This window comes from Cyprinodon variegatus, unplaced genomic scaffold (assembly GCF_000732505.1).
Source record: "Cyprinodon variegatus isolate N-32 unplaced genomic scaffold, C_variegatus-1.0 Scaffold661, whole genome shotgun sequence".
Taxonomy (NCBI): domain Eukaryota; kingdom Metazoa; phylum Chordata; class Actinopteri; order Cyprinodontiformes; family Cyprinodontidae; genus Cyprinodon; species Cyprinodon variegatus.
The window spans coordinates 302096-324935 of NW_015151114.1; the positions used below are offsets into that span (position 1 = coordinate 302096).

Consider the following 22840-nt stretch of genomic DNA (forward strand, 5'->3'; position numbering starts at 1 on the left):
TAAGATTTTATACTCCCTAACCTTTTTCATATTTTTATATCATGAGAAGTGCAATCTTCTATGTACTTAATAAGGATTATGTGTGATTGACTCTCACAAGTTGGTGCATAACTATGAAGTGTGAAAATGCTAATGGTATGCTTAGTGTTTGCAAATTACTTTGGTGAACCAGCAGCAGTGCTTTACTCTACACCTCTCTCTCTCATTTAAATGATGACCTGACAGAAAATTTTGGTGGTTTTGAAACCATAACTTTTAAATCCCCATATAAATTCATACTGATACTCTTACCAGAGAATAGTACCACCACGCTTTGCGGTGAAACATGGTGGCAGAATAATGCTGTGGGATGTCACCGCACTGACTTTGTCACGCACTCTAAGGCAGACTCGCTCAGTTTTCAAAAGCCATACGGGGCTTTTAACTATGATCAGTCTAACTTGTTTCGTCCAGATTTTTTCCAGTTTGGCTCTTCATACAAAATCGCAATTCACAGTCTTTTATGCAATTACATAATTGCAAAGCATGACATCGCGATTGTGATTAGATTAATCGTGAAGCACTAGTTTAAACCAAAGTATATTCATATGTTAGAATGACCTAGTCAAAGTTTGGATTCTCCTATAAAGTATCTTTGGCAGTACTTGAAAATTATGTTCACAGGTGCTCCCCATCCCAGCTAACAGAGCTTGGACTTTTATGCAAAGAAAATTGGGGGAAAATGTAGGTGTTTTATAAACTCAGGGGTTCAACTAACATAGTTCCATTTGTTTAAAAACAAACAAACAAAAAAAAAAAAGAGAAAAGGAAACTGTGTATTTTTTCACTTCACAGTTATGCAGTATCTTCATATTGCCACATATAATCCTCACAAAATACATTGAAGTCTGTAATTACACTATGATCACACGTTTAAGAGGTTTTAATACTTTTGCAAGGCATAGTAAAATGAATGTTTTCAACTAAAAGCTGTTTTTTTTTTCATTCAGCAAATCGAGGGGCTGTACCTGGAAGTTCTGGTGATGAGATTGGAAAAGCCCTGGCATCTGTAAGTGGTTATAGAGGCTAATTTGTTATCAAGTAATCCTATTACTTCCTTGAGAGTGAAGTTATTCTCTGAGGCAGTAAAATTAGAAGTAAATAATAATAATAATTTATTTGTTCAGGTTTATCCTTCAGACCCTAACAGTAACGCTTTCCCTCCATCGCCATCCACTCCCTCTCGCTCACCCCAAGCTTTATCAGGTGAGTCGAAAACATTTCTGTGAAAAAGCTCTATCCATTGGGTTTAAAGGTGACTGAAAATACATTATTCTGGCCTTTTCTCAATGTTTGTACTGGTGCGTTCTCATGTGCTCGTGTACTTGTGAAACATCATCAGCCTCAGCCCTAGTACTGTTCCAATTCACAACAACACAGGACTGAGAACGGACAGTCCCTGGATGTTGTTCTCGCCCCTCCTTCTTTACCGAGTATGCATCAGAGCAGACTTGTCTGTTTTCGAGAGCTTCTCCGGCATGCACCGCGGCAGCAGCAGCTTCTAGAGGAGGAGCGCTTAGAGTATCAAGTTAAAAGTTCTCTTTTCTGTTGCAGTTGTTCTATAAAAATACGTTTTAAGATCCTTTGAGGTGAGAACATTATACTTTTAAGCTTCACTATATGGCCTATTTACTGATTTAATGCGTAATTTAAAAAAAGTTCTGATGTTGAGAGGACTGTGTCAACCAGTGGACCTCCATGTCTAACCGCCACCTAGCGCTAACCTTTGCCATTCTGCAGCAGCCCACTCTCCTCATAGCCGTGTGTTAAGTACCGCTGGCTCTGATGGCGATTTGTTTTTTTGTTTTATTTGGCAAAATCTTTTTTTGATTTGTGTTTATCTGACTGCGTTACTTATTATTCCCCCACTAAATGAAAAAGTTGGAATTCATTATTATTTATTAATAACAAAAGGTGAAATGCAGCTCCAGACCAGCCGAGCATGTGGTGACGTCACAAGTAGGCTTCTGTTCCAATTGACCTATATTTATGCTGCGTGCTCTAGTTCTCCCTGAGTCCAGACTTTGCTGTGTTCTTTTTAAGAACATACTTGGCGAGGACACGAGTCCGTACTCGCGTTTTTGTGATCTGAGAAACGGCCTATGTATTCCATTACTATTAAAAGCTTGTATAAACATCACCATGACCCACGCCAGAGTAAAGAAAAAAAACCCAAGTATAGGATCTGAAAAATTATTATATTCAATTTTAATTTAATACCTCTGTCAAATGCACATTTATTTTGAAACATGTTTATTTTCTCTATTGATGTAGAATAAAACAAAGATCCACTTTGCAGAGATTGATGAAGACTAAAAAAAACGATGAGATTATCATGAATAGATGAAATCAGGATATAAAAGCTACAGTTATGTTAAAGTGTCATAAATCTTACTTTAATTTTCAAACTAGCATTCAATTTCAACTTAAGTCAAAATATGTGATTCTAATTAATTCTAAAAAAAAACAAAACAAAACAGAAAGCCCCCTAACCTTAAAAGCGGAACAGCAGTATCTTACTTGGGTTTTGTTTTACTACTCCATCCAAGGTACAACTTTCACTTTATAGATGTGGTACACTAGCAAGTAAACTCCCTGTCCTGATATAGCTTATGAGAGAGGAAGGGAAAATACAGTAAAAGTAAAAAACAAGGTGGGGTCACTTCCCTCTTTGTCTCTGCAGTCAATGCAGGCATTAATGACACACTTGGTGTGTGAAGTTCTGTCACAAGACCAGGGAAAACAGAGGGATGAAATATGTGAGGCTAATTAGGAAAAAGAATAGTTCTATGGCCTAAACATTACTAAGACATATTACAAATACAGTTTTTTTTATTATTATTATTTACATAAGTGAAATGTGAATTAAAGTGGGTTTTTTAAATTTTAAAATGTACCATGATTAGAAAACACAATCACTTACCTAATATAATATTGATAATAATAAATGACAACTGTTTGAAATATTTGTAGTTTCCTTGCATAGTTTTTTAATTTTTATGGATGCAGATTTTTATACAGTTTGCTGCTCTTCATTCCTAGATTTAGACAGTTTCTGCATGTAATCCTGGTATAAGAGCTTTATGGTCTTCATACCATCTGTAGTGAGACCTTTAGTTCTTCTGGTGGCTGAAATCACAGTTTGTAATCCCTGCTTGGATTGTTTTCAATCTGCACACTTACACATTTGGAAATGGTTTCTCCAAATCTGCCTTTGCGATTACATTCCTCCACACTGCATTGTTGTTTCAGAGTTGTCCTTTTAGTCAATCAAACAGCCTTCTGTTCAAGGCAAGCATTTCAGTTCTTGACTTGTTGGACTAGAGAACCCACTGTCAGCTTGGCTTTGTTTCCCCGTCAGAGGAATGTTCTCTGGCTTCTGAGACCAGACATCTCCAGACTGTAGGTGGGTGTAGCAGGGTCCTGGTGGTGTCTGTACGTTCTGAGCTGATGGCTGCCCGCCACAGTGTGGGACTTTAGAGGGCGATTCATAGTTGTCTCTTATTGGCGTCTTTCAGTTTTCATTACTGCCGCCTGGAACCTTTCTTTGCTCTTTTAAAGAAGCTTGTGCAGCACATTTTATCTCTCACAAATTTTTTTGAACATTTCTTCAGGTTTACCAACTTACTCCTGTTTTCTGTGCTGGAAATTAAATTGTATGTTTAGTGTTCAGATAAGCACATCTCAAGATTCATACACAGTCTTGAAAAACGTGGTATTTAACTAAAACGTTCTGTTCTGGACGTCGCCCTGGTAATTCCAGATAAATATGTTCCAGAAATACAGAAAATTGCTGATGTTTCCAGACCTTATTCCCAGCCCTGTTGCTTAAACATTGTGTCTGTCTGTCTTTCCGTCCGTCCGTCCGTCCATCCATTCATCCATCCGCTATCCATCATCTCTCTTTATTCCTTCCTTAATTTGTTCCTCCCTACCTCCTTGGCTACCTCTGTCAACGTTTTCCTTCGTTCTTTGTTCGTACCCTTTCCTTCCATGCTTTAATTTATTTTCTCCTTTCTCTCTCTTTTCTCTTTCGGTCCTTTCTTGCTTCTCTTTCTATTTGTTCCTTCCTTCCCTTGTCTTCTTCATTTATGCTTCCTGCCCTGGTTGTGTCCTTTTGGTTATTCCCTTTTGTTCTTTTTATTTTTCTTCTTGTTGTGATTACTTTTTTCTACTGTGAATGTTTTTCTGGTTCTTTTTTATGTAAAGCCCTACCATGATAGAAATACCTGCCAATTATTCACCCTGACATTATAGGTTAATGGACTGGGTGCTCTGAAAATGTATTTGGAAAAATTTGAATTGCGATTGTGTAGAAATCCTGTACCTCTGTAGAAAAACACAATCTTGTTTCTTCAACATATTACGCTAGTAAAGTATAATTTATACTGGGAGGTTTCCATCATGTAATTCCAATCCAAAAATGTGATTGTTGGATGAGTTCTTATTCTTTGTTTTTGTTTTTCAAGGCTCTGCCTCACAGTGGACTCGCTCCTCAGGCCAGGCCACCCCTTCACCTAACTTTGAGTCTGGAATTCAGTCTGTTGTGAGTCACCTTGTAATAAGGTTTAATGTAAAAAATCAGGGTGATCATTTAAATTTTGTATCAGCTTATAAGTTTTATTTTTTTTTCCTGCTCTGCAGCAGAGTAAAGTGGAGGACCACCTTGATGAAGCCCTCAATGTTCTTCAGCGACATGCCAGCGGACAGGGAGGACCGGGACTTGCTGAAATGCACAGCCTGCTGTCGGCTGGTTTGGGGATAACACCGGGCTTTAACAGCGCAGCGCTTGGACTGGCCAGTCGCCTGCAAGAACTGGTTAGAGTCTGAGGAGGGTTAAAAATGCTAAACATGAGTCACTTGGGGGGTGGGGTCTAAATTCAGTTAAATGAACTGTTTCTTTGCCTGTAAGTTGGCACTAACAGAAATAATTGCTTTAAAGGTTTCCAACCACCTTCAGGATTCTGCTGGTCTGCCCTCTGGTGGAGGACTTTTGCATCACGGCCCTTCATCTGTTCATTCAGGCTCCCACTCTGATGTTTTTACAGGTGGGATGTTATACCCATAATGCTGTCTATAGATTTGACCAGAAATGTTCAAGTTGCCTATTTTACTTATATATGACAAATATTTCCATAAATCATCATATGAAGATTTGCTCAGTGCCTTATTGTTTCTGTGTGTAGGTCTGACTGGAAGCGGGAATCGTTCCAGTGGCACAACTATCAAGAGAGAGGAGAAGGAGGATGATGAGAATTGTTCTGTTACAGACAAGTCAGAGGAAGACAGGAAAGATCTGAAAGCTCGTCTTCGAACCAGGTGTCCAAATCAAAACTGCACCGTCCTTTTGACATTATTTTGAATAGTATCAGAATATTTACAGCAGCATAATTAGACAAACCTAATTAGATGATTGAAGATTCTTCAGGTGTAATTTTAATGCTAAGAGAAATTGAGGAATTTTACTCACTAATTCAGTTTCTGTGTTACAACACAAAACAGGACAATTGTTGGGAATAGTTTTATTATTATAATAATGCCTTAAAAATTGTTTAGGGTATAAATCTGGCCATAAGTTTATGTCCACTTATGTGAGGGATGAATATCAAAAACAGTCTGGGCATTCTTTTTTTAAGCCTAATTTATTTTGTGAGTAATCATTACACAACAAAAAAAAAAAACAATGATTTGTTTCACAAATTAAGTTTACTGCAGTTTTTCTCTAATTTACATATGAATCTGAACTAAAGGGCTTTTAGCATTCAAAACATTTCTGGTGTAATTTTCTGTAAATAATTTGATCAATCTTTGATGCAAAACTGATCAATCATATTGAAATCATTAGATTACGTGTCATAGACCTGGCTTTTAGGCAAAACCTATCAACATCTGAAATGGAGCAGTTCAGAGGGTAAAGCAGATCAGAAAGCTTTTATTTTTTCATGCAGACCAGAACCAATTTAGATTTAAGCTCAGAACTTCTTGGAATTTCCAGTTGTGTTCAGGTCTTAACAATCCCACCCCAAGTCCAGTCCTTCGAGGAAGGGTATTTGAATGTTAAAAACAACAGAGCAAACACCAGACCTTAATGAAGTGGAATGTGCTGGAACTCCAGAGTCTCTGTCCTTACATCACCGCTACCTAAGAAGGCACCAACCACGAGAGAAGTCTTAGAACAAGTCTAACAACTTCCAACTCAACTAAAACTTGTAATAAAGATTAGACTATTTAGTAGGAAGAATACTTGCAGGTGTAGAAGTAAAGTCTTAAGAGCAGAAAACAATGAATCCGATTTTGCGTCATATCCAACAGAAAATCGTGTCGGAAGAGGTCATGGCTTTTAGCGCTCATTGAAAGTCAATAGGGATGATAACATCCGACACAAATTTGTGCAAAGGGCCTTGTGTATGTCCGACCGAGATAGACCCCATGTCTATTTTAGTTTAGTTTAATTCAGCTACATTTCATGGGTCTGATAGGAAGAGAGACGCAGCTACAAAGTAAAACACATCCGCTTTGGGGGAAAATGCAAAATAAAACTGAGTCGCACAGAGCATGCACAGCCAGCAGAAAAGACTCATACAAAAGCATTCAATGAAACATTGAAAAATATAATACTTTACCCACAATAGAAGTTCAGGAGGACAGAAAACGGATAACGGATTCAAAAAACCCATAAAAGTTCAAAGTGATGACATTTGTCCCTATCATAAGTGGATCTAAACACCAGACTGCAACTGTAGATGTTAAGTGCCAAATGGGACTCTTGTCCAAATGAGCTATACCCATATTATTGTTTCCTTCCCTCCTTATCTGCTATGGACTCATCAGTAGTCTGGATGATGAGGAAGACGAAGAAGATCTACCAGTGGAGATAAAGGCTGAGCGGGAGAAAGCACGGAGGTTGGCAAACAACGCTCGCGAGCGGCTCCGTGTGCGGGACATCAATGAGGCTTTTAAGGAGCTGGGCCGCATGTGTCAGCTCCACCTCAGCTATGAGAAACCCCAAACCAAATTGATCATACTGCAACAGGCGGTTACAGTCATACTCAACCTGGAGCAGCAAGTTCGAGGTCAGTGGGTGTCCAGAGAGAAAGGAAGCAGAGGGGGAGACCTCTATCCAAATTAAAACTCCCACACAGCTTCAAGGCTACATAACTGGCTTCTAAATCCTAACCAAACCTTATACTGAAGTTGGCTAATGATTTTAAAACGGTTTCCTGCTTTATAGTTCCTGATTTGGTTCTAAAATGGTCTATAAGCAAGAATAGAGTGTTAGAAAATAAAGCTGTGTCACAGTTTTAAGACGTTCTCCAGTTCACCCTGAAAGGTTTCCATTTTCTCATAACACAAACGGATCTGTTACTTCTCTTAACGTGTCTGCTGCCTGGCTCACAGCTTGCTGTCTGTCAACACTGGACTTAATTAACGCTTGTTATGCATTCATTGAATATTTTTTCACAACCGCTTTTATTGTGCTTGCATTAAACAACTGGGTGATTTTAATTAAATGTCTATTAAAATAACCCTGTTTTTTTCCAAATTAGACTTATTTGCCTCAAATCAGAGCTGTGTGCTGTGAATTAACATCCCTTCATGTTTGTGTTCTTTGTTCTGCATGCTCCAGCCTTTCAAACATTAAACCTCTCATGCTTTTTGCTACTCTGCTTTCTAATGCTTTACGTCGGCACTCTTCCTTCCCTCATTTGCTCTTGCAGCTGGCAACAGGGACAACCCCTTTTTCCCTCTCAGATAAATGCATTGCTTGCTGATGTATTTAACATCGATGCCAATCGGCCTTCCTCTCCTGTTAACTCTACCTCTGTGCCTCTTTCTGTGTACGGCATTTGGCAGAGGGCGTTGCTTCCTGTCTTTCTCATAACTCCTGTCATTTTGTGAGACGGTGTCCATATCCCCCGACTTCCATTCTGGACCCTAATGACCAAACTTTATGCTCTCTATATGTATATTTGAAACCACTTCATCTTGACTCTATATTTGCCTAAAATCGGTTGAAATTGAATACCAATATGCAGGAAGGAGATGCCTCTTAGATGAATTATTATTATCACTTCGTCCGTTCTCCGATAACGCAGCCCCTTCTCCACTGAGATCTCATTTAACAGTTACACTCATCTTTGCAAAGTATTTGGCCTACAAAGAAGAGGCTGAAAAGTTTTATTCAAAATATACGTTTAGATTGTTTAGGTATATCCCTGAAGGTTTGTGATTTGGGATTCTTAACCAGACCCTCCAACCTCCCCCCCACTTCTCCTCCGTGCAGCAGCCTTGTCTCTTTGAGCGACGAGAACCTGACTGCAGAGGAGAAGGAGCAGAGGGAGCGCGAGCGTCGCCTGGCTAACAATGCTAGGGAGAGAGTGCGTGTTCGCGACATAAACGAAGCCTTCAGAGAGCTGGGCAGGATGTGTCAGGTCCACCTGCAGAGCGACAAGGCCCAGACCAAGCTTGTCATCCTGCAGCAGGCTGTCCAGGTCATCCTGAGCCTGGAGAAGCAGGTGCGAGGTAGGTCAGCCGGTGCAAGCAGGTCTGATCCATTTAGACTACTTTATTTCTCTAACTAAAGATGGACACTGGGAGGTCGGTTGTTTAAATCTGTCTTCACTGACTGCTCTGTGTTCATTCTCGCTCCCTCTGTGGTTCTGTGGCAAATACATGAAGACAGGAGATGAGGAGAAAGATTAAGGAAGTATAGCCCTGCTTTCTGCCAAATGCTTGCATTTCTTAACACACACACTATCCTTCTGTCTTGCTTTCCCTCTTCCACTGTTTTTTTTTAAATTCTCTTTTATTGTTTTAGTATTTTAAGCTAGAAATGGTCTGAATGACATTTGTTTCTGATTATCTTTTTTTAAGAGCGTAATTTAAACCCAAAAGCCGCCTGCCTCAAGAGGAGAGAGGAGGAGAAAGTCTCAGCGCTCGACCACCAGATGCAGCTGGGTGGGGGTCACCCCACTATAGGAGGGGATGGGCACAACCCTGTGAGCCATATGTGATACTCAGGTATGTCTTCAGAAACATAGAAAAAGCAGAATTTAACTTAGCTGAAAGTTTAAGTGGACAGCAGTCTGCTGAATGCAGCCTGCTGAGCCCCGGGAGGAATGAACACTGAATGGAAGCAGTTGGCATTTGAATGAAGCCATGCTGCTCAGCAAGAGTGTCTCTGATTGGGTCATGATCACATCTTACATCAGGTACATACCCCCAGCTAATGCATGTGATAATGTAACCTCATTAAATGGAAACATGTCTTTCTTTTTTATAGATATCATTACTCAGTTTTAGTTGCTAAATTATAATGATAGTAATGTTTCATTAATATACTGTAGTTAGTATACTTACTAGTGTTTTGTGTAGTGTATTTGAATTAATTTAAATATGAAAATGACAACTAAAAGAGTCATTTGCAAGTAACATCCCTGGTGAGTGCATGTAGTCCCTGTGGAGAAGTGGTTTAAATCTTTGCCTGTAATGCTGGGTTTGATTCTGTGAGCAGGTAGTGAAAACTTGCTGTGATGACCTCTGAACATGGGAGCAGCTGTAAGGACACAAATGCTTAAAAACAAATATGTTTAGTTTAATTATGAAATATATTAATTTTTAAGACGTTTGCAGCAGCAATATTTGTGCTAAATATAGAGGTCCTGTAGAAGTTCTTAATTAGACATGCTGTAGTCCTTTGATAAAAATTAGTCATCTACTGTTTTATTCTTTACAAACATCAGATATGTTAAGGTGACATTGTATAGACGCCATATAGACGTACTTTTAAGAACTGGGTATGTTAAGAAAGTAAAGCAAATTTTCTGCACCTGCACTGGACGGCGTAATGGTGTCCAAAAAATGGCATTGAGATATTGACCTTATATACAATTTGTAGGCATCCATAATAGGTCATCAACCGACCATCCATAGGTAGGATCTACATGTCCAACAGACGTCTTTATTTTTAGTGGGTTTAGATTTTTTTAAAAAGGCAGATTTAGACTTTGCTGCATCATCAGCTTAAAAGCTAACTTCAGTGTTGTGTTATCATAAATTATGGAACATTTTTATTGTTAAACTTGAGTCAAACATTCAGGCTTCAAAAAAGGAAATAGAAGAAAAAATTAGTCTGAATTCCACTGCGGGAGAGTGTAAATTATTACCTATATTTTTATTTTAATAATGGTGATTTTCACTTGAATATAAATATTTTTTTTTTCTCTTCCAGTTCCTGTTGTCCAGCCCTATGAACATGTGGCCTTATCGACCGTTGTTGTGCATCTCAGTGCGTGATAATCACGCAAACACCTCATTACTGACAAAACAGGCGGCCACATTCCTGACCGTGAGAACAAAGAAGCTCACAGGAGAAAGTAAAAGAATAAAAACCTTAGTCGACCTTTACGTGAAAGTTCTTGGGACTGTACACACTGCTTTCGGAGACAGTGAATAATGGACTAAAAGAATGCTCTTATGATCGTGTATTTGTAGAACATTGTAAAAAAAAAAAATTGCTTTATACATTGGGAGCAAAACCTGTTTGGATCAAATAACACTTTTGGATCAATTGCTCTTCTGAGTGAAGTTGGGATTTTTCTTGTTAAGTATTTATTGGCATTCCCATCAGAAAAAAAGAGGTCTTACATTCTTTACAAGCTGAGAAGGATGGTTTGTATCTGAAGATTGAAGAAGAAAAAAGTTTAACCATGCCTTAATCATGCCCTATGTGTGGTGTTTGTTTTGACTCCTCCCCATGGCTGGGCTGCAGAAGATGGAGATGTTGTGCCTCGCTAAAGCATTGCAACCACAAAGATCAGTGTGTTTTGTTTTGAAGATTTTATGTTATACTCCCCAAACCAAGAAGTGTTAGATTTTCATAAGTGCTTCAAACAAAAAAAAACTAAAAAAAATCAAAGCTCTAACTAATTAAATTGGTTCTTAAATTACATTTTTCTTTATTTACAGCTGAATGTTGGAGGGAATTTCTCCACCAGCTTTGCTCATCTAATTCTTTGAAAATCGACGCCAGTCACTTAGAGTCGTATGCACTCCTTTACATGACTGTCAAAATAAAATCCAGATAAACACACTGAAATTTGGGGTTAAAAGTGACAGAATGGAGAGCAGTTCAGAGGGGTGTAAATCTTTTTGTAAGGCACTTTACCCTGTGAATCAGAAGAAATTGGCAGTTTTTTTTTCAGAGTTTTTCTTGATTTTATTTCAGTGGCTGACTGTCACTGACTGGGTTACTTTTGTGTTCTTGGTTCAGAACTGTGAACTCCCCTCTGGCTCTTTAATTCACATACAACTTTTATTGTCACTGCAATGCAATGCAACTGGAACAGAAAGGCTGCCAAGAGAGACAAACACACGACTCGCACAGGGAGGTTGATTTAGGTCTGATTTAAACCAAACTAACAGCCCATTCGGCCCAGTTCTGGGGAAAGCTGTCAGACCCAAGCATTCTTCGACACACACATGATCCTGCACACATCATATTCCACATGAGTCTGCTGTTACAACATGGTGAATCATTTTAAGTCTAACAGCAGTTTGCCTTGGGATGAATAGCATTTTGCTTGTAGACAATTTACTAAGTATTGAAAGGGATCATGAGTGTTACTGCTACCTTTAAGATAGTTTCCTCTTTAGCCATTGACTGACTTGTTTTGGTTGCTCTGTGTTGAGCGTCCTTATTGACCCCCCTTATTGAACAATTGTGAGGCCTGTTATAAGGATCTTCCTGTTGTAGAATTCATATTATGTCTTTGTTTTTGTATTTTATTTTTTACCTTGTAACATAGTTGTTTTGTTTGTATTGTTTGGAATGCGCTTTCCTCTTTGTTTACATTGTTTTAATGTAAGACGACAAAGTTTAGATTCCACCAACAAAGTGAGGTGTTTTCTTTGGTGCCAGGGGCTTGGAAATGTTAGCAATGACAAATTATTCCGCCATAACGTCACATGTTGTGATATTGGTCTATTTTCTTTTAGGTTTTAACACACCAAATGTAATGATACAGGTGTAAATTCCTTTTGTTTTTGTTTTTTTTATATTTAAACAAATTATTTCTTTCCTTTGTATACCTCCCTAGGCGGTTACAAACAAAATTTTGTTTAATTCTGATTAAAAACAAAATTAATATAGAGTGAAAAATGTGGCCTTTGTCATTTTCCCAACTTTGGGAGCTTGGATAATGGTTACTCCACCAGTGCCTGAATATTTCCCAGTGGAGGACGTTATTTCAGAGTTTTATCACTTGTGTCTTCTTGCAGTAGAATGTATCTACACTTCATTATCATCTGCCACATGAATTACGCTTGATGATGTATCCAATACATGTCATGAAATGTTACTTAACAAGTAACCGGATATACACATTAAATAACTCCTCTTTTACATTGTTTGGTTAGGATTTTCCCCTTAGAACTGGCACATGAATTAATACATATGTACAGTTGTAAGATATCTTTGTCAGCTTTGTCGCATGAAGCTGATGCTGATAGGGATCAGTATTTGTCATAATGTCTCTTATCCTGCCCAGTGGACAAGCCTCAATGATTCAGACATTTCCCAAGGAAAAAAAAACAGACTTTGTTTAATTTGGAAAACCACTTTTAGAGATTTTCTTTTTTTGTTAGTGGATATTTCTGCAGTAATCTTGTCTAAAAAATGTACAATTGATATGTATAACAGACCCTGTCTGTCCTCAGCGAACGATATCCTGCTACAGATTTCTGTCTTCTCATGTTTGGGGACATTATCTATGTAGGCTATGTCCTCAAAGTGCCTCCAGTTTCCTATTTTTTTATATATAAAGTAGATATTGAGATCTGTTGTGTATATAACAGTGATGTAGCAATAAATGTGCCATTTTTAATATTTGTTCTTCCTGTCGTTATTTAAACCTTAATATTAAAAAGTTTCATTTTTATTATTAATGACCGTATTAATTTGATTTATGTTAAGATTTTATCTTATAATTGTTTTGTTTGCGTAAATATTTAATTCATAAAAACTAGTCTGTTGGTGTGTTAAATGTGTCAGTGTCTCTATAAACAAGAAACTGGCAAAGCAAACAGTCCTGACATAGTTTGATTTTTATGTTACTAAGACTGTGTATAGTTAAAAAAAAATAAAAATAAATCACCGCGTATAATGTTAAATTTGTATCCAAATCTGATAAAGCTGAAATGAAGTGTTTCCAGGTGGATTATGTGTGATTCTAAGATTCTGCAGTGAGGCTATAAGGGATCTAATTGTACCAAGATTTGGGTCACAAGAAAAGAGCAAAAGGTCTCCCAGCATTATTCTGTCCCACAATAAAAACCTAATTAAATAACTGCTAGGAAAGTATTACAGGGATGAATAAAAAAGTGGATATCACTGCTTATTTTTAAAAGTCAAGGCAGAATCAGGAAAACGGACAGCAATCCAGTCTAGGATTGTTTGTGTTCTGTTACAAAGTATTATCTATATGTCTGGACTAAAAGAGTTTTATAGACAGACCCTGTTTTATCCTGGTAAAAACTTTATAAAGGGACCAGATGGGAATATGGACAACTATTCTGAAACCCTGAACATGCATCACTGGAACCTACTCTGTCACAACAAGCGAAACGAGCAGTGGGATATGGGGAGAGACCAAGACTTAAAAGAATTGGATATAAATCTGAAGGTCGAGATAATGTTCATTTCTATATTAGCAATAATTATTTCTTTGCTAATAGGAAATTATCAAAAAATTATGTTGTTTCATAGGACATCGTGCCACTCACAATATGATGGAGGTGATAAAGTAGAACAATAGTGTGCATATATATATAAATATATATATATATTATATAACTTTTTTTTTTTTTTTTCAAAACTTGAAAACAAAATTGAATCATACATTACAATCAGGTACCACCACAGAACTAGATAAAATCTCTTAAAAATGTGTATAAAACATCTTAATATACAAAAATTAAAGAAAAACAAGAAGGAACAATACTAATACAGGGGCATAATAATATTAGGCTTAGTTTAAGAATCAAGAAGATTTAATTTACTCAAAGAAGAAAGATTGCCCTCTCAAATTTTAAAGACTTTGCCTAAGATTCATTTCATTTTTTTCATTGGGATATAAATACTTTATATTTTAAAAGAAGGTATTTGTGTAAATACAATTTAGACAATAAAATTAAAAGATTAACAACAGATTCATTATCTCCAATTTTGGTTATAATACTGCTCTTACGGTAAGGTCAGGAAACTGAATCCCTTTAGCATGGATCCACATCAGAAAATCAAGCCAAAGGCTTTGAACAACAGCAATCAAGGAAAAGGTGTTCCAGACTTTCACTTTCAACCTCAAAAAAATCAGTTTACAGCGGCAAAATTCAGCTTAGAAATTAACAGGGTAAAATCTGTTGATAATTTAAAATTCAATTTCTTGCATTTGAGGTATTTTTATTATTTTTTTTAATTTGTACAGAAATCTTTGAGGATATATGTATATCATCTTATTGTTACATCGTGTGCTGATAAAATGACATCATCTATAAAAAATATTCAAAATTTTGGAGAAATGTCCGAAAATGATACATCTTGTCTAACCATAGCCTGAAGAGGTCAAGGGGATGCTTTTAAGATCTGCATATATTTACTCTGGCTACAATAGATTCAATATTTTTCACAAAATTTTTGAAAACATAACAGCCCAGATTCCTTTTTTTATTCCAGTCGTCAATAAATATAGATTTCCTACTACTCAGAACCTATTCTTCCAGATAGTGGGGAGTAAAACTATGGTTAAAATGAGTTTCCAGAAATAAAAAAAAAAAATAATAAAGAAGAACCTGTTAATGAAAACCAGACAGTTTACGTGGTACTTCATTTATCTCAAAATCATATTGTAAAAGAAATTGAATTCCACCTACCTTTTTGCACACTAAATTGGGTATAAATGATCAATTGAATGATTATTCTTTAATATTACTAGTCTGTCTTTTCACCGCTTTTATTTTGAAAAGAAGCGGAAGTAATTGAGTTGTGAGGAGCCGGAAGTTCTTTTTAAAGCAGCGAGTCCTGTAGGTAGAAGGGCATCTGTCAGTGAAAATGATTGGCAAAATCGTCGGTCAGAAGTATATATCTATCGCCAAGTCGTGGTATGTATCTTAATGTTGGAGTTTTTGGTAAAAGATTGAATGAATGAAATATTTAGAGAGCTAAGTCGTGTCGTTGTCCTTTCAGAAGTTAGCAGTTAGCCTAGCCGAGGTCATAGCAGTAGGGACAGAGGTGTGAGTTTAGCCTTTTAGCTAAACTCTGGATCAAACCCCTGTGAAATTGTAACAGTAGTTTTATAAACAGCACTCAGAATTATTTCGGATTTTTCCAGAACAATTATAAAGTATTGATAAATGCCTCCTGTGTAATTTAGTGGTAGTTGAAGGTGAATTATTAGCTAGCTGTGTGTTTTAAATACATTTGACATAAAAACAGGAATGAAAGCATTACGCTAAACTGTTTTTTATATATGGACTTGATGAAAAGTATTCGTATGATATAAATCATTACAGCAGCTAAACTGGAAGAGACAAGGGACAGTCATTTTTTTTATTTTGCCCTGACTGTTCAATAACTGAATCACAAAGTCACAATTTCTGGGGATTGTAGTAGTAGGTTTCAGCATAGTTTTGGAAGATCTTGAAGGTTTTTAAACCGATTTTAAATATAAAAATATAAACTAAAAGATTTTTAAACATATACAATTTTACATTACCTTTTTGAGTTAATTTAACTTTCTGGAAGATAAAGCCACCCTGTGGAGAAAGCTCAATTCATCTGCTTGTATCCAGGATCTCGTTCTTTTGGTCAGGATCCAGATTTGTTGACCATAGGTGAGGGTAGGAACATAGACTGACCGGTAAATTGAGAGCTTTGCTTTTTAATTCAGCACTTTCTTCACCACAACAGACCGGTGGAGCTTCTGCATTATAGCAGCATGCAGCAGCAACACTGATCCGTCTATCAGCCTCCCGCTTTGTTCTCTCCCTACTCCTCCGCTTGAGGCAGGAACTCTCCTCCAACCTGAACTTGGAGGGGATGATATTCACTGCCACTCTGGCTGCAGACTGCCCCATTGCATGCTTTAGTTCTTAGAAGGAGTGAGCCAGCAAAAGCATGCCGTCCACAAAAAGCAGGGAGGAGATTTGCTGGTCCCTGAACCAGACCCCCTCCAGCCCTTGGCTGCACCTAGAAATTTTGTCCATAAACGTTATGAACAGGAGAGGTGACTGAAGGCTGCTCTGACGGAGTGCAACATGCACCGGGAACAGGTCCGACTTATTGCCTGGAATGAGGACCAAACCCCTGCTCCACTTATACAGAGACTGTATGGCCCCTAGAAAATCCGTCTGTACTTGGAACACACCATCTGGTCCACCTTCATATGCAGAGGAACCACCACCTTGGTCTGCCAATCTAGGGGCAGTGTCCCTAACTTCTACGCAATTTTGAAGAGGCGTCTTAGCCAAGACGGCTAGAAGACATCTGGAGGTACGTGGGCCGGATCACATCCACCCCCAAAGCCTTACCATGTGGAGTTTTTTTAACAACCTTGGTGACTTCAGCGTGCTTGATGAACGAATCACATCCCAAGCACCCCAACTCTTCACCACAGGAGGTGTGTCAGCCAGTGTTCCATCCACCGTCCAACAAAGACCCATCTCAGGGACCGCAGCTTCCCACTCCTACTGAAAACAGTGTTTAGCACTGCTTTCCTCTCTGAGGCGGCGGACGGTTAGCCAGAATCATTCTGAGGCAGACCCATAGTCTTTCTCCATAGCCTCCTCAAAATCATTATTATTCATAATAGTGTAAATGCATTTCAAAATAAACAATCTCGGTATAAAAAGTATAGACTCATTCTTTTTATCACGTTTGGAAAAAAAATCTCAAATCTCAAAATATATTGCCCAGCCCTGAAGTATTTTAACATTACCTCCACAGTTTTTGATAGATTGAGAACTCATCCTGCAACCTGTTGAGATGAGAACAGCTGCATTTTGATCTATACCGTAGTCTGGGGACAGTTTGGCACTTAACGTAGAGCAAATATTTTCTCTCTTTTGTAAAATAAAGAAACCAAAAAAAAAGTCTCTAAAATTAAAATATCGAAGTGTGTTTTTTCTGTTGTAACATTTGACCACTTTGAATTCAAACGGCTCATAAAATCATCTTTATTGAAGTAATGAGGTTTGAAAGTTGCTTTTTTATCTTTTTTAATTATTGTATAAATTGCTATGATGATACTGCAACACGATTAGCTGACCCGTTTTGTGTTGTTCTCAAACGGATTAAACTGGAGATAGATTCTCTTGTGTATACATATGGAGTTCAGGTAGCAGGCAAGGTTCGCCTCAATATGTGGTGCTCTAGAATAATGAAGGGGTTTGAGTTGCTTAAGTGTCTCAGACCAAATGCTCTTTACTTTTCAGGGTTCCTACTTTGGCCATATGGGGAACAACTGGAGGCGTGGCCTTGGTCTACTTCACAGACTGGCGTTTGATCTTGGATTATGTTCCCTACATCAGCGGCAAATTTAAGAAGGATGAGTAGATCAGTCAGGTCAGTAGAATAGAAACCAGATTATCTTGAATATCATTTCCTCTGTCTAAAAAGACTGTTGCTTTTCTGCCTTTAATAAAAACGAAGATAGTTTCTGATGCTGTATTATCCAACTGAATACCATATCTGACATGAAAAAAATGAGTCTGATTTGTTATTTTTTAAGTACAGGGTTTTATTTAAAGTCTCACAAATTTGTGCTGAGTTACTTTCTTTTTTGTTGTTGTTTTGACATTAATTTAAACTCTGCCTGCTGTGTTTCTAGAAGTACATTTTATTATATTAGAGTTGAGTAATGTAAAAGCTGATTTATTAAAGGTGCTTTGAAAAACTTAAATTGCATATTTGATTTGGGAGCAAAAATAAAGGAAGGAAAAAAAGAATCAGGGTGTTTTAAGCACCAAGAAAATGGTTGGTTCACATACCAAATATATGTGGTGAAAAATAAACCATTTCTTCAGCATTGTGAACACCTTCTAGGATGCTAAAGCTCAGAATGAGTTGATTGCATTTTATTATGATGGGGGGGAAAAGAGATGAATGGAAATCAGAAGCAGATTAAATGCCAAGCAGGTCTGCTTTTACAAGCAATTTGACTTAGTACTGATGGTGCAGATGAACTATATAATATATATATAGTATCTATAGCTATATACAATATAAAACGTACAATATATAGTATATAGCCATGTACTATAAATGAGGGTTGATTGGAGTTCCCATTAATATTGTAATGCTCAAAACAAAAAATGTCTAAATTTGTAAAACCTTGGTGTAAGTATAGGAATCTTTGTTCAAATTCCACAATTAAATTACAAGTAAAGTAGTTTCTGATATGACAATTCTTGCTTGGGTTTTCTGAGCAGAGTGTTTAATAAAATGCTATCTACTCTGTTGGGATCCATCAAATCAACTTTGTTTGCTATGTATAAACTTTATTTAGTAACCCCCTAAAATAAAACTCGCTTAAGATTTTAGATCCTCCAATATAAATAATATGCAAACATCAAAATAAGCCTAGTAAGACTTATAATAGAAGCTTAAATATTTTGGAAAAATACTATTTGTGATTAGCTTTGTTTTGGAGGTTGGATTCCCAGGACAGAAGGTGAGGAATTTGCTGATGATAAAGATTTTAGTGTTTAGAAAAACAGAACTTTTCAATTCCTGGACAGTGACATGTTTGGCTTTGGCAGCACAGTTGAGACTAAACAAAATTCTGAGACAATCGCTCTGTTTAGATGTCAGAATAACACTGAACTACTGTGGAATACGTCTGATAAGTATCGGCTTGTCGTTTTCTCTCCTCAGGTTGTTGCCGTTTCTTGTTTGCTCTGACGAACATGGTGAGCATGAACCTCTGCAGCCTGACTGTGGTCCTACTGCTGGAGAGCCCGTCATTATCATCACCTCAGCCAACACTGAAATGTTTTCATCAACTTTCAATGAAATCCTTTAGCATTTGATGTTTTCATTGTCTTCTGCCAGTGTAAACAAAAAAATGGATGAAAAAGATAAATAATGGTGACAACTCTGCTACTTCCTCTCTTCCTGTTCAGTCCGGGGATTTATTTTTTTTTTATTTTTTAAGTCCTACTCGTTATTTGGATCAGATTTAATTTTTGTCTCTGCTTCAAAGAGAAGAAGTAAACTATGTATTTTATGCTGTGTTTGTGTGCTTTTTTATGAGCAACTGTAAAACTACGAATACCTATAAAACCGGGTTGATGTATTTTTTACATCCTAAATTAAATTCCATGAGGAATTTGCTCACAATAAGGACTGTTTACTTAATCAGACCTTTTATTTGTTGGAATGTGCAATTATAAATAAAAGGTCTTTCATTCTTGTTTTAAAAGACCACGAGATAGGGATCAGCTGATTAGTTTGTTGAAGATGATTGTTCCTCTACATTTCTAAAGCTGCTTAACCTGCTTCCTTTAATTTGGCTATATTTGATCTTATGAAATTATTTCGACCTTCATACGCATTACAGATCAAACAAAAGACTATAACATTGTTAATAAACTAGTATTGGTTCTGATATAAATTCAGCTAAATTTAGAAAAATAAAAAATATAGATTTCCAAACAAAAAACTGATTTCAATATGAATTCAAGATTGTTCTTTAACCACAGCTGTGTATTAATTTTGTAGGTTTAGTAATGGTGCAAAATGTCCAAGATTCTATGAATCTTTATTTGCATATGCAGTATAAATGCTTTGCATATAATAAATAAAAAAGTAAATCCTGTAGATTTAGGGTTCTCTTGCTTTCTAACGCTGCAAGAGAAAGTTCAGGGGATCATTTCGGACTAGTTTACAATGTTGTGGCGCATGCATTACAGTAGATTATATTATGTTGCGCGCCCGGCGGAGTGATCTAGAGCGTCAAAAGGTCCTGTGACAGCAGGACTCGACTGCTAAACATACTGTAATTTCAGAGCAGGTAGATAGTAGACTTTTCCTCTATTTATTATCGCAGAATCTCCAGCCAGCGCAGCGATACAACCGGGACCATGGAGAGAAAGAGGTGAGGCGTTTAATTGCGTGCTAGTTTACTTGTTTTAACAACGGAGTGTGCAGACACGCGTTCGCCCTGTAGTTAAACATTCATTAGCATGTGTACATGTCGGTGTTATTTGTTTTCACTGTCACCGTTCTAAATAAATTCGCGCCTTTCGGGCTCTTTGGGTTGTTAATTGAACTAGACTGGATGCGTTAAAACTTCGTGTGGGTCGTTGTTGTTCTCCAGGGTGCTAGCTTGATTAGCTAGCTAAGTTTCATTGTTTACACACGCTTGAGTTGCGAGGGCGCAGGGCCCGGTGTTACACTTTATTCTGTAACCCCAACACTGGGACCGTGTGACGACTTCCTGTATTTAAAGAGATAGCGCACTTTTTTCCCGTAGAAAACAAACATAACGCACAAGAAACTGCGCAGCACAATATCACATAAATTTACTACAAAGTGCTTGAATGTGGCAAAAAAGTTATTAATGTCGGATTATAACGTGTACTATTTTTTTTGTTGAAAATATAAGCATTAAAAATGACAATATTATACATTCATATTTACTTTATATAATAAACCAGTACTGTACAAAGTCTCGTTAAGGTACAAACATTTCAACATGGGTAGAGAAAGAAAATTGACAGAACATGGGGCTAAAAACAAGAACAGATATATAAACAATAAGGCTAATGAATAAATATAGACCAAAATTTAAAACCAAGGAAAAGTAGAAATTCTGGCAGTTTTTTGGCAGAAACAGATTTCAAAAGTTTCAATGAGGCGCAATACAATTTAAGTTGGTTAAGAAAAAATTCAAAACAAGGAGTAGAACCTCCCCATTTACAGCAATGTATATGATATTTGACAAGCAAGAAAACAATATGAACCGTATCTGAAATTTTACTATCAAGGTCATCGACATAATGCAAGACGTGGGTGATTGTTATTTCTAGGATGTCCTACATTTTAAGGGACAGAAAAGGGACAGGTAAAAAAAAAAGATGATTAAGGGATTCATCCAGACATTCTCAACAGGCACAGCATGTTAAATCAAATTAAAATCTTTTGTGCAAAAATTCTGCCACTGGGTAAATACTGTGCGAGATTTTAAAGTAAGTCTCTTTAACCTTTGGTGGAACCGGCCATTTAACAAGTTAGTTATTAGTTGTTGACAAAAAAATATAATGTAATTTAGTATTGTGGCTTCTTGGCCAGTCCCTCCCAGTTTAACTACCTTTGGTTTGCGCCATGCTTAAAACAGGAAGGATGTAGGGGCCTCACATCCAACCGACTATTTTTTGGTTTACAACAGTTCTGAATAGGTAAACTTAATGCTGGCATTTCTTTAGATTTTTTTTTTTTGTATGGGATTAATTTAGGTTTATACTTCGTATTGCTATTTATCAAATGAGAAAATGTAAAAAATATTTTTTATTTTCTTTTTTTGTTTTCTGGAGTTGTTAGTCTTATCAAATAAAATGATTGACAAGTTTAGATTTCAAACAATTATTAACTGTGTTTTAACTATGAATTATTATGAAAGATGGTTTAATGTTAGTTTTCATACATTAAAAAGAAGAAGAATTAATACCCCCTGTGATGAACATTAGAATATTTTCTATTTCCAGTTCTTTGAATGAATATAATAATAAAAAAAGTAATTTTTTGGTATCTATAACTGTGACATAATTTCCTTAAAAATTAATATAATGTTACAAAAATGTTTTGAAAAAAATGTGTCTGACATGAGAAGTTGTTGAGAAATATTGTTAAAGATCTCTGAAAGTGGTCTGAAAGGATAATCCTAGTATGTAAATCCCCAGCTGACAACCCAGACACAAATCAGAAGTTTCCACAGATGTATTTCAGTTTAAAGGCAAAGCAGAGTCAGAGAAAAAGATCTGTCATCAGATGGCACACAGGTCTTAGAGCATGGGAGACGACAGTGTCACACACAGGTGAAACATCGGCAGAGGAATTATAGCAGCATGGGGGAGTAACGGCAGACATAAAGGATGATTTAAGGGTTTAAAGACCCCACGTTAATTTTTTTACCCTTATTTCAACATCAGAATCTGTAGTAAAGCATTTATTTAAATGCACATTAGGCATTTACTTTTTGTTTTTATTAATTGAATAATGAAACAGATAAAAAAGTAAACTGTTAAATGATCAAATAGTGTCTTGAAGTACAGCTTGTTCATCTTAAAGTATTCAAGCATGTATATTTACATACTACCTACATGCATACTAGTGTGTACCAACTAAACAATTTATGAAATCTTCATTACAAACACAACCTTCATTATTCAACCTATATTTTTTTGCACCATGTGTTTTTTTCTCCCACAATGTTTACATTTGACCAGTGCTGCACTTTAAGAAATGGAAATGCCATGAGAGCCATACAAAATGAAATGTCATTTTGTATACACTCTGTGTATTCATCATCGATTAGTTGTGTCGCGCGATTAATGCATCATCCGCCGCCATCGACAGCTGCTGCCGTGGGGCGCCTCCCCCATCCCAACCCCGTTCTCACGCTCCCGCAGGAGTCCCTCTCAGCGCTGCAGTCAGAGCAGCAGGATGTTTACCCTCAGCGTCCAGACTGCAAATGAAGCACGCGCCAGGATTGACGGCGCAAATTGATCACAATAATTAAAATAGCCT

The 22840-nt window shown here is 37.0% G+C and overlaps 3 protein-coding genes across 12 annotated transcripts in view; all 3 read left to right on the plus strand.

The window, feature by feature from the left end:
* The window catches only part of LOC107096961 (transcription factor E2-alpha-like), a 29449-nt gene extending 18506 nt beyond the window's left edge, over positions 1-10943 (plus strand). For 3 of the 10 annotated variants that reach the window (XM_015393883.1, XM_015393884.1, XM_015393887.1), the window contains 10 exons: positions 990-1048; positions 1167-1245; positions 4509-4585; positions 4684-4857; positions 4982-5087; positions 5226-5358; positions 6871-6942; positions 8324-8562; positions 8914-9060; positions 10271-10943. In XM_015393883.1, the coding sequence (XP_015249369.1) occupies positions 990-1048; positions 1167-1245; positions 4509-4585; positions 4684-4857; positions 4982-5087; positions 5226-5358; positions 6871-6942; positions 8324-8562; positions 8914-9053 (1079 nt within the window). In that variant the 3' untranslated portion in view covers positions 9054-9060; positions 10271-10943. Of the gene's footprint in view, positions 1-989; positions 1049-1166; positions 1246-4508; positions 4586-4683; positions 4858-4981; positions 5088-5225; positions 5359-6870; positions 7113-8323; positions 8563-8913; positions 9061-10270 lie in introns of those variants that run through there. The other 7 variants (XM_015393888.1, XM_015393893.1, XM_015393886.1 and 4 more) reach the window with 6 other exon arrangements.
* A 4145-nt stretch (positions 10944-15088) lies between these two features.
* Positions 15089-19156, plus strand: LOC107096956 (cytochrome b-c1 complex subunit 10-like). Its single transcript, XM_015393877.1, has 3 exons — positions 15089-15195; positions 17527-17656; positions 18968-19156. Exons 1-2 carry the CDS (start codon positions 15146-15148, stop codon positions 17645-17647), a joined length of 171 nt encoding a protein of 56 aa, XP_015249363.1. The 5' UTR covers positions 15089-15145; the 3' UTR covers positions 17648-17656; positions 18968-19156.
* An 898-nt stretch (positions 19157-20054) lies between these two features.
* Positions 20055-22840, plus strand: part of LOC107096965 (methyl-CpG-binding domain protein 3-like) — a 14163-nt gene continuing 11377 nt past the window's right edge. Inside the window, exon 1 of the mRNA XM_015393896.1 lies at positions 20055-20189. Coding sequence (XP_015249382.1) covers positions 20176-20189 — 14 coding nt within the window. The 5' untranslated portion in view covers positions 20055-20175. The remainder of the gene's footprint in view (positions 20190-22840) is intronic.